The sequence below is a fragment of the Oncorhynchus masou genome, chromosome 31 (genome assembly GCF_036934945.1).
Source record: "Oncorhynchus masou masou isolate Uvic2021 chromosome 31, UVic_Omas_1.1, whole genome shotgun sequence".
In the NCBI taxonomy this organism is placed as follows: domain Eukaryota; kingdom Metazoa; phylum Chordata; class Actinopteri; order Salmoniformes; family Salmonidae; genus Oncorhynchus; species Oncorhynchus masou.
The window spans coordinates 36,492,111-36,504,059 of NC_088242.1; the positions used below are offsets into that span (position 1 = coordinate 36,492,111).

The following is an 11,949-nucleotide window of genomic DNA, read 5'->3' on the forward strand; positions in this document are numbered from 1 at the left end:
ACGGGGGTGGCAGCATCATGTTGTGAGGGTGCTTTGTTGCAGGATTGACTGGTGCACATCACAAAATAGATGGCATCATGAGAGTGGAAAATTATGTGGCTATATTGAAGCAACATCTCAAGACATCAGTCAGGATGTTGAAGCTTGATCGCAAATGGGTCTTCCAAATGGACAATGACCCCAAGCATACTTCCAAAGTTGTGGCAAAATTGCTGCAGGACAACAAAGTCAAGGTATTGGAGTGGCCATCACAAAGCTGACGTCAGTCCTATAGAACATTTGTGGGCTGACTGAAAAAGTGTGTGTGAGCAAGGAGGCCTACAAACCTGACCCAGTTACAACAGCTCTGTCAGGAGGAATGGGCCAAAATTCACCCAACTTATTGTGTGAAGCTTGTGGAAGGCTATCCGAAATGTTTGACCCAAGTTAAACAAGTTTAAGTCAATGCTACCAAATACTAATTGAATGCATGTAAACTTCTGAACCACTGGGAATGTGATGAAAGAAATAAAAGCTGAAATGAATCATTCTCTCTAGTAGTATTCTGACATTTCACATTCTTAAAATAGTGACAACTCTAATTGACCTAAAACAGGGAATATTTACTGGGATTCAATTTCAGGAATTGTGAAAAACTGAGTTTAAATGTATTTGGCAAAGGTGTATGTAAACTTGCGACTTCAACTGTAGGTAACATCAGTGACAAAAGGCAACACAATCATTTCTTGTTTTTTTAATATAGTAAAAATATCCAAATACATTAAGCTGTCATTTATGTTGATTTATATTGTTAAGAGGTTAATGATTATCTGACTAATATATATTAAATGACAATATAAAGGCAACATGCAACAATTTCAAAGATTTTACTGAGTTACAGTTCATATAAAGAAATCCGTCAATTGAAATAAATTAATTTGGCCCTAATCTATGGATGTCACATGACTAGGGATACAGATATGCATCTGTTGGTCACAGACTCCTTTTTTTAAAGTTAGGGGTGTGGATCAGAAAACCAGTCACTATTAGGTGTGACCACCATTTACCTCATGCAGTGTGACACATACCCTTCGCTTAGAGTTGATCAGGCTGTTGATTGTGGCCTGTGGAATGTCCCACTCCTTTTCAATGGCTCTGCGAAGTTGCTGGATATTGGCGGGAACTGGAACACACTGTTGTACACGTCAATCCAGAGCATCCCAAACATGCCCAATGGGTGACATGTCTAGTGAGTATGCAGGCCATGGAAGAACTGGGACATTTTCAGCTTCCAGGAATTGTGTATAGATCCTTGCTACATGGGGCTTTGCATTATCATGCTTAAACATGAGGTGATGGAGGGAGAATCACACGACAATGGGCCTCAGGATCTCATTACGGTATCTCTGTGCATTCAAATTGCCATCGATAAAATGTAATTGTGTTTGTTGTCCATAGCTTATGCCTGCCCCTATCATAACCCCACCGCCACCATGGGGCACTCTGTTCACAACGTATACTTCATCAAACCGCTTGCCACAGGATGCCAATTGAAACCGGGATTCATCTGTGAAGAGCTCATTTCTCCAGAGTGCCAGTGGTCATGGAAGGTAAGCATTTGCCCACTGAAGTCGGTTACGACAATGAACTACAGTCAGGTCAAGACCCTGTTGAGGACGACGAGAATGCAGATGAGCTTCCCTGAGAATGGTTTCTTACAGTTTGTGCAGAAATTATTTGGTTGTGCAAACCCAGTTTCATCAGCTGTCCTGGTGGCTGGTCTCAGACGATCCCGCAGGTGAAGAAGCCGGATGTGGAGGTCCTGGGCTGGTGTGGTTACACGTGGTCTACGGTTGTGAGGCCGGTTGGACATACTGCAAAATTCTCAAAAACAACGTTGGAGGCAGCTTATGGTAGAGAAATGAACACTCCTGCAGTCAGCATGACAATTGCATGCTCCTTAAAAACTGTGACAGTGTGTTGTGTGACAAAACTGCATATGTTAGAGTGGCCTTTTATTGTCCCCATCACAAGGGGGACACCTGTGTGATGATCATGCTGTTTAATCAGCTTCTTGACATGCCACACCTGTCAGGTGGATGGATTATCTTGGCAAAGGAGAAATGCTCACTAACAGAGATGTGCACAAAATCTGAGAGAAATACGCTTTTTGTGTGTATGGAACATTTTTGGGATCATGTTGCGTTAATATTTTTGTTCAATATATATTTTTTAATTGTCTGGTCAAAAAACAACATTTTCGTAGAAAGACCCATGTAACAGATGTAACGACCCGTGTAGCAAGGCACAGGTGATGTCCCTGGTGTTTTATCTTAAAAGCCACTTATTGTCATTAGGAAGAATCAAGGTGGCCTGTGGGTTCTGTGTTCGTAAACTTGACTGTTTTTGATCACAAACAAACACCTCTGCACTTTAGTAAGGACATCTCACATACACTATGTGTCTTGTCCATCATAATAGAATGACAAAGTTATCTGTGAAATCCAATGCCTGAGAAATTCAGAACATTTAGCTTCATGAAACCGAGTGTCTCGAAAGAGGTTACTTCTTAGAAGTCGGCTACTACTCCTCTGGGGAGGTACCTGATCTGGTATCTTGTACCAAGACTACAAAGGCATTTCTCACTTTACAGAGGCCTGTAACATGCCATGCACTAGGAGTTAATGGGTGTGGGGAATGGAAAGTGAGCATTTAGGAAAAGTCGAGAATTTAAATTATTCTCATATACAGGGGATAGTGGATCAGATCGGTAACTATGATGGTACTGAATGTTCCACTCGCCTGAACCACTTTGGCACCTGGATGTGTTGATGATGTGCGGGATGTGTTGATGTGTTTGTTCTGTGCTATGCGGCTCCTGGGTCGGTGGGCTGCCGGGGTATTCCAGCTATGCGTGTCTGAGGGGAAACAGGACAGAGGCAATCATTCATCCTGCCTTCTATCTACCCGCCTGCCATCCCCCAAACCCACAATGGGCCACATCCTCTCTCTCTTTCTCTCTGTCAGTCTCACACACACTCTCTCTCTCTCTCTCCCCCCCTCTCTCTCTCTCTCTCTCTCTCTCTCTCTCTCTCTCTCTCTCTCTCTCTCTCTTGCTCTCTCGCTGTCTCCGTGATGAATGAACTGCCATGGAACAAAGCCAATCAGAGAGAAAAGTACAAGACAAAGACCAAAAAACAACAACCCTGAAAAACCGACAGGGCTTCATTCCTGTCAACAGTTCATCCATTAGAGCCAATCTTGAAGGTGGGTGGCCCTAGCTGGGAAGTGGTAGGGTATGTGTGTGGAAGTGTGGGGGTAGTTCAGCTCAGAGTGACCCCACACTGAACTGTAAGGGAAGTATAGGAGAGCAGAGTGGTGGTGTTGGTGAGAGAGAAGGATTGGATGTGTGTGGTGGAGGTGGGGGTGGGTGGGGGGGTGAAGGGAGGAGAGGAAGAAAAAAAAGCCGGAGAGCACTTTCTGGAGAAGGTTCAGTTATGAAAACAAAAGTATTGTAACAGATGGGGCCAGCTGCACCTTGGAAACAGCATAAAAGCGGGTCCGGGAGAGCCAAGGGAGCTTATCAGCCTCACAGGAGAGCCAGAGGGACGCTGACTGACGGGGCTCGCGGCGGCAGACACACACTTTAGCACTGCGGGGGGAGATATAAAAGCACTCTCACACACAGCGTCCAGCCGTCTGGCACACTCCACACTTCACTGAAGGACTCCGTTTGACTTGGGTGTGAGTTTCTCATCACGGAGAATGCTTCCTCCAAAACACCACACGACTCAACTTGAAAGGTTTTAGAGGAAAAAGAGATAGTTAATTTGGACAGCATATGACCACAAACATTCCCTCTCTTTAAAGATTGGTTGTTTTTTGGGCTAAGTAGCAGCCAGGTTTTGGGGGTACTTTTGTGATGTGGATATTAATGGTGGACGGGCACTGTCAAGCTGTTCGCAGAGGAAAAGATAGAAAGACAGGAACGTTTTTGAATTCTAACCCACTGTTATTGTGACTATTTTACCACCTTGTCTTTCATCTTTTTCACATTCTCCACAACTTATCCAAACCAAGTATTGAAAAACTGAGGTATTGAAGCGGAGATGGACTCCTCATTCACCTCAGAGATGTTTTACAATGCGGGGTCGATCTCAGCCCCCACCGCCAGTTACCTGGACGAGGACATCTATCTGCAGGAGGATCTGGATGTGTTCAGTGTAACCATGGCTGTTCTCTACCTTGTTGTGTGCATCGTAGGGCTGGCCGGGAACACCCTGGTCATCGTGGCCGTCTTAAAGCTGGACAAGATGGCTTCCGCCACCACGGTCTACATCTTTAACCTGGCCTTGGCCGACGCCCTATTCATGGTGGGCCTCCCCTTTATCGCCATCCAGAACTTCCAGAACCACTGGGCCTTTGGGGACCTGGCCTGCAAGCTGGTCATGGTCCTGGATGGCATCAACCAGTTCACCAGCGTCTTCTGCCTGACCGTGATGAGTATTGACCGCTACATGGCGCTGGTCGACCCACTGCGGTTCGCCCGCTGGCGCACTCCTAGGCGGGCCAAGATTGTCAGCGGCTTCCTGTGGCTGTTCTCTCTGCTGCCTGTCCTCCCCATGGCCATTCACTTCTCGGCCAGGGACGGCCTGTGCACGGTGGACCCCCATGTGACCTCTGACTCCTGGTGGCTGGCCTTCCTCAGCTACACTTTTGTCCTGGGATTCGCTCTGCCCTCGCTGGTCATGACTGTCTCCTACACTGCCCTGGTGGTCACCCTGAGGACTCACCGTTGCCAGGCCAGCTCCCCAAGCCAGGAGAGTCATTGCCTAGAGAGCCAGGTCACCAAGATGGTGGTGGCGGTGGTGCTGGTGTTCGGTGTGTGCTGGCTGCCTTTCTACACCTTCAACTTCTGCTCTCTCTACCGTATGGACCTGGTGTTGACCTTCGCCAGGGGCTTTGAGTTTGTGGTGCTGCTGTCTTACTCCTGGAGCTGTGCCAACCCCATACTGTACGCCTGCCTCTCCGAATCCTTTGGACGCCACTTCCTCACCCTCCTCTGCCCCACCAAAAGGTCTCCCAGCATGCACTGCAACCCTGACACGGAGCGCTATGACCTCAATGACACGAACGGGAGGGACATCAGTGTGGTGGCGTAGAGAAGCCAGAAAAACATTTCACATCAGCCCCAAGGTACAATGTGGAAATGTGGAAACTGTTTTGTGTACGTATGTATCATATGCAAACTTGCCCTATCAATTATTACCTTCATTATTGTGTATATAAGGAGGTCGGTAAAGATTAGTGTTTTTCTATACAAGTGTTTCTGTACAGCTGTTGTTTTTCTACTGGATAATATATATACTTTATATTTCCGCTCTGCTCTGGCTTTTTCCTCAGATTTGACTTCTAACACAGCTGTTGTGCGTTGGCCCCGCTGCTCTAGCACACCTCGGTCATTTGATTTTCCATAACTCATGAAATGAAGCATAAATGATGCGACAACAGAGAGGCGGTGAAAGGTGGCATGTAAACAAGATAGCAGCTATGTGTTGCTGGCCAAGACAATGAGCTCCCAGAAGACCCACAGAAGTTGACTCAATGACTTTTGGGGTGATGTCATGGTTGTCATGGAAGTCAGCTCAGAGTTGATTTCTTTAGGGGTAATTCTTACTACAGAACTGTTTGGGATACGAAGGACCAGACGAAAAGGTGTTTGGTTCATCCCAAGATTAGTCCTATTGGATGTTCATAGAGTAAGAATGTTCATACTGTAACTATGGATGGTTTATACTTATTAAAATGCTTGTTGTATGTGGCTTAATATTTTTAAGTTATTCAGTCTTAACAGGGTACATTTTGTATTAGTTATAATTTAGTCGCTTTTGCCTAAATGAAATAGAATGAGTTTTCCTGACGAAGGAAGATGAATGAAAAATATATTACTTTATGTAAACTTTATGATCAAGCAACTGATTCTTTATCAAGACAATGGACCAAGAAAATACAAGCTAGAGATTGATGGTATAATCATCATCATAACCATCACGGCCATCGTCATCAACACATTTTTTTGTAGTTGCTTTCATGTTGCAATTAAGCTCAACTCATTGTTATGTCAAATTAGTTTCACAGTTTACAAATATTGTTTATGGATACGTATTACACATTGTTGCTTGAATCTCACTCACTCACTCACTCACTCACTCACTCACTCACTTACTCACTTACTCACTACTGTATCCTCACCTTCCTGTTTTAAATCTCACATGAGAGAAAGCTAACTGAAGGAATTTTCCATTAAAACATACAAATCACAATGTTGGGTTTTTCTACTTAGGTTTGTTACAAAAATAAATCATCTGTGAGGCTCAAGTTAGTGAACTATTTAGTTATACAGTATGTGTGTATGACTATAGCCTCCTGGTTCACACTGAGCGTACCAAACATTAGGAACACCTGCTCTTTCTATGACATAGACTAATCAGGTGAATCCAGGTAAAAGCGATGATCCCTTACTGAAGTCACTTGTTAAATCCACTTCAATCAGTGTAGATGTAGGGGAGGCGACAGGTTAAAGAATGGTTTTCAAGCCTTGAGACAATTGAGATATGGATTGTGTATGTGTGCCATTCAGAGGGTGAGTGGGCAAGACAAAATATTGAAGTGCCTTTGAACGGGGTATGGTAGTAGGTGCCAGGTGCACCGGTTTCAGTGTCTCAAGAACTGCAACGCTGCTGGGTTTTTCACACTCAAACGTTTCCGGCGTGTATCAAGAATGGTCCACCACCCAAAGGACATCCAGCCAATTTGACACAACTGTGGGAAGCATTGGAGTCAACATGGGCCAGCATCCCTGTGGAACACTTTCGACACCTTGTAGAGTCCATGTCCCGACAACTTGAGGCTGTTTTGAGGGAAAAGGGGTTGAAACTCAAAATTAGGAAGTGCAACAATATGTTTCTAATATTTTGTACATTCCATGTATAAACAGTTTGCTTGTGGTGAGTTTGCACTATGAGATGGTCTGACCAACTTTCTGTTACAATTTGTGGTTCTCTGTGAAGCCTAGTGTAGAGCTGCTCTGAGACTAAATATTTATGACCTGAGCCCTATACTATGAATCAGGTTTGAAGAGTTAGTTTAGTAACTTTGGTCAGCTCTGACTTCAACTCGAGATGACCAAGACCATGAAGGTGGCTTACCTTTTAGCCAGGTGAATTTCTATGACAACGAATCCTTCCATGGCCGTGGGAAGATTGGAGGTGCTGAGCCACGAGTTGAGGACCAGTAAAATGAAATACCCTCCCTCTCACAAAGATTGCCATCATCACATTCATTTGACGAAGACGACTGATTAAATATTTTATTAATCAATTTTGTCGTGTGTAATGTTAGAATACATGTCACATTACACACTTAGTGATGACAGCATTTGCTTCCAAATGTAATTAGAAATGAATTTAGAAATGTGCGAAAGGCAAACTGACAGCCGCAACCAACCATAGAAATATCATCCATAGATGGCAGTTCCCATTCAAGGGACTCCCAAAAAACACAGCACTTCGATACATCTGTATTGAAGTGGCGTGTTTTTATGGAATATCTCCCATTCAAGTCAAGACTGTCACCCATCGTTAGCGTACCCATGGGTTTAGCAGTGAAATTCCCAGGTTTAGAGGTTCCAAAATCCTTCTAGGAATTATACGTCTATGGCCACAACTCAACAAGGTGTTGCACAGATGGAATAAGGAGCGACGGGAGTGGGAAAATGGTACTTGTGCATTGAGAAGCACACCAAATCACACCAAAGACGGCATTAAAAGTAAGTCATAAAATAAAGACGCCACTTCTAAAAGCCTATTTCACACCACAGCCTGCTGAATGTGCAAGATAACTTTTCATTCATTTTGATTTCAGCACAACTGAAAATGTGGCGCTGACTTGCCCATGGATTGATGTTTCAGCATTGTCTCAATGAAGAGTTCGCCGTTCAACGAGCCATGTGCGACATGCACGCGACGATACAAGCCTGCTAGAGTTAGCGGCAAGTGGACAAGCTATGTCCACCTTCGTAGGATGAAGCCTGACCTGGAATGTGAAGCTAACTGAAGCTGGCTAGATTTATAAAAGCCTAAGTAGATCGAGCTTGCTTCGTAGTATACCACTCTGCTAACTATGGCCTTGGACTGACTTGTGTCTGGCATGTGGACTATGTTAAAGAAGCAATAAAATATAAAATGTGCAGCGTTTACAGTAAGTTTTAAGAGGAGTTCCACTGGTTAAAATGTGCCCCTCTTTAAGGGTTCACTGGCAGATTTCAAACTTGTGTGCTTCTGGTACATTGTCACATATTTTTTGTTTTGTTTTTACGAGTTCATATTGCAAAGGGAAGACATTACAAAAGATTCTGAAGTTTTTGTTTTTCTGAAGCACGCTTGATCAATGTCAAGGGTCAATAGGGGCATGTTTGCTCATTCTGAGCTTGAACAACATCAAAGGAAGAGAGACTGTGACTCTAAGGTTGTATATGTGCAGCTCTATGATGTGCAAATCTGTAGGGATTATGGGATTCTGGAAATGGGTCCATACGGGTCAGTGCAAATAAAACATTTGAACGGTCATCCTCCAATAAGGTTTTAATTAAAGACTTTGCTTAATGTTGCAGACAATTAGTTTTCCTTGTTATTTTTGCTAGATGCGATCCAACCTTCCCTCTTCTTCAGTAATTAGAAGCAGCTGCTAACTGCCGGTGACAGACAGCAGTAAAGAATAATAATGGCCACCATGGGAGTGTGGATGGGAAATTAATCAATAAAGTTTAATTACACAATCCATGTGTAATAGCTATCAGCTGTCATCAATGACTCTCTCTCTCTCACACACACACACACACACACACACACACACACACACACACACACACACACACACACACACACACACAGCACCTCATTTTTCATCCTCAGGCAGATATCTTTTGCATTCTGAAATTATTCAGACCCCTTGACTTTTTCCACATTTTGTTATGTTAAAGCCTTAATCTAAAATGGATTAAATTGTTTATTATCCTTCATCAATCTACAAACAATACACCATAATGACAAAGTTTTTTTTGTTTGATGATATTTTGGCAAAGGTACTTAAAATAAAAAACTGAAATATTACATTTACATAAGTATTCAGACCCTTTACTCAGTACGTTTTTGAAGCCCCTTTGGCAGTGACTACAGTCTCAAGTTTTCTTGGGTATGACGCTACAAGTCCAGTCTGAGGTCCTGAGTGCTCTGGAGCAGGGTTTCATCAAGGACCTCTCTATACTTTGCTCCATTCATCTTTCCCTCGATCCTGAATAGTCTCCCAGTCCCTGCCACTAATGCTGCCAGCACAATTCTTCACCGTAGAGATTGTGCCAGGTTTCCTCCAGACGTGACGCTTGGTTTCCATCTTGGTTTCATCTTGGTTTCATCAGACAAGATAGTCTTGTTTCTCATGGTCTGAGAGTCCTTTAGGTGCCTTTAAGCAAAGACCAAGCAGCTGTCATGTGCCTTTTACTGAGGAGTGGCTTCGTCTGGCCACTCTACCATAAAGGCCTGATTGGTGGAATGCTGCAGAGATGGTTGTCCTTCTGGAAAGTTCTCCAAACTTCACCGAGGAACTTTGGAGCTCTCTCCGAGTGACCATCGGGTTCTTGGTCACCTTCCTGACCCTTTTCCCCCGATTGCTCAGTTTGGCCGGGCGGCCAGCTCTAGGAAGGGTCTTGGAGGTTCCAAACTTCTTCCATTTACAATTGATGGAGGCCACTGTGTTCTTGGGGACCTTCAATGCTGCAAAAAATTGTTGGTACCCTTCCCCAAATCTGTGCCTTGAGAAAATTCTGTCTCGGAGCTCTGCGGACAATTCCTTCGTCCTCATGGCTTGGTTTTTGCTCTGAAATGCATTGTCAACTTTGGGATCTTATATAGACTGATGTGTGCCTTTCCAAATCATGTCCAACCAATTTACCACGCCAATCAAGTTGTAGAAACATCTCAAGCATGACCAATGGAAACAGGATGCTGTTACACCCTGATCTGTTTCACCTGTCCTTGTGATTGTCTCCACCCCCCTCCAGGTGTCACCCATCTTCCCTATTACCCTCAGTGTATTTATACCTGTGTTCTCTGTTTGTCTGTTGCCAGTCTGTCTTGTCTTGCCAAGTCAACCAGTGTTTTTCCAAGCTCCTGTTCTTCCTAGTCTCTTTTCTCTAGTCCTCCCGGTCCTGACCTTTTGCGTGCCCTGACACTGAGCTCGCCTGCCTGACCATTCTTCCTGCCTCTGACCTCGAGCCTGCCTGCCGCCTTGTACCGTTTTGACCCTGACCTAGTTATGAACTCTTGCCTGTCTCTTGCCTTCCCCTCATTGTTCAATAAATATCAGAGACTCAAACCATCTGCCTTCTGTGTCTGCATCTGGGTCTCGCCTTGTGTCGTTTTAGATGCACCTGAGCTCAATTTCGAGACTTATAGCAAACGGTAAGAATACTTATGTAAATAAGGTATTTTTTGTTTTTGTTTTTTATAAATTTGCAAACATTTCTAAAAACCTGTTCTTGCATTGTCTTTATGGGGTATTGTGTGTAGATTGATGAGGAAATGTTTTTATTTAATTCATTTTAGAATTAAGCTGTAACGTAACATAGTGTGGAAAAGGGGAAGGTTTCTGAATACTTTCCGAATGCACTGGAACTGAAATTTAGTGAACAGTGTAGAATTTTAGAACACAGGCTAATTTCCACTAGATATCACAGCCACAAAGTCAGGAACAGTTTGACAACAGATGCCGCACCGGCGGGATAAATGAATAGCCGAATATCACACCGAAACACAACACTGTGAAACACTATCATTCCACTATCAGTGGCAGATATATTATGGACATGTTCTGTAATCACAGTGCAAAAAACTTTTTTTGTAAATGTTTTCTGCCATACATAGAGTCCCTCTTCTATGCCAGGGTTTACCAAACTCTACCCTGGGGGTCCCCCCTTGGTGCACATTTTGGTTTTTCCCTTAGCACTACACAGCTGATTCGATAATCAAAGCTTGACGATGAATGGTTATTTGAATCAGCTGTGTAGTGCTAGGGCAAATAACAAAATGTTTCGCCAAGGGGGGACCCCAGGGTAGAGTTTGGTAAACCCTGCTCTATGGTACCATTTGGGTTTAACCCAAGAATACAACTCTAAATGAATATGAAGATATGGTATTGCAATTGCTACTTTCTGAAACAAGAGATTTGTTTAGCACATTCCTGGAAAATATTTATCATAGAATTGCCCCGACTCTGCAAAGGGGCTGTACTATTTGGAGAGTCAATGCATACCATGGTCATGACGATATCGGAATCCTTGTGTGTCCCGGTCCTGTGGTGTCAAAGAATCACAACGCGTCCTCTTAATGCGCCACATACTCACCACTCTCTGCAATGTTTTGCGTGGGAAGACATAGAGAGCAAAGAGAGAATCAATGTTAAAAAAAAGCAGATGACCCGAGATGTGAAGATGACATGCCTCCAACTCAGCCCAGAGCGGGGTGTCCTTCAGATGCAAAGTAGTTCCCCACAGCCTCTGGCCCTCAATCCTGGTGCAAGCCCCCACACATCCACTCAAGCATCCTTACAAACAGCTGTCAGTGGTTATGAGATAGATCATTTCAGTTTCAAAATACTTTCATTTGTAATGTTGCTAAGGCCACCAATGAAGGATGGGAAGCTTCAGGGCGCAAAATGATTCATCACAAAACCTTGATGTTGTAAAAGAGCATGGGTTTTTAAATACCCACATTTTGTGGAATAGCCATGATTTATGCATCAGAGATTTGAAACGGTGGTCACTGTTGGTCCAGAAGCATCACCATTGTTAGGTGTTGGCTTCCGGGGCTGTAGCCCTGAATGTTTTTGGTCTAGCCGCCAACCTTTTGATAGTCA

The 11,949-nt window shown here is 43.9% G+C and overlaps 1 protein-coding gene across 3 annotated transcripts; it reads left to right on the forward strand.

Annotated features, from left to right (window-relative positions):
- Window positions 1-3,430: 3,430 nt before the first annotated feature.
- On the forward strand, window positions 3,431-5,806 carry LOC135523888 (somatostatin receptor type 2-like). Of its 3 annotated transcripts, XM_064950891.1 has the most exons (3): window positions 3,431-3,723; window positions 4,243-5,175; window positions 5,383-5,806. In XM_064950891.1, the coding sequence occupies exon 2, from the start codon at window positions 4,293-4,295 to the stop codon at window positions 5,139-5,141; it is 849 nt and encodes a 282-aa protein (XP_064806963.1). In that variant the 5' UTR covers window positions 3,431-3,723; window positions 4,243-4,292; the 3' UTR covers window positions 5,142-5,175; window positions 5,383-5,806. The 3 variants fall into 3 exon arrangements, 2 of the variants coding, with proteins under 2 accessions (XP_064806963.1, XP_064806962.1); XR_010452882.1 differs by having other exon boundaries at window positions 3,431-5,206; XM_064950890.1 differs by having other exon boundaries at window positions 3,431-5,175.
- Window positions 5,807-11,949: the final 6,143 nt, after the last annotated feature.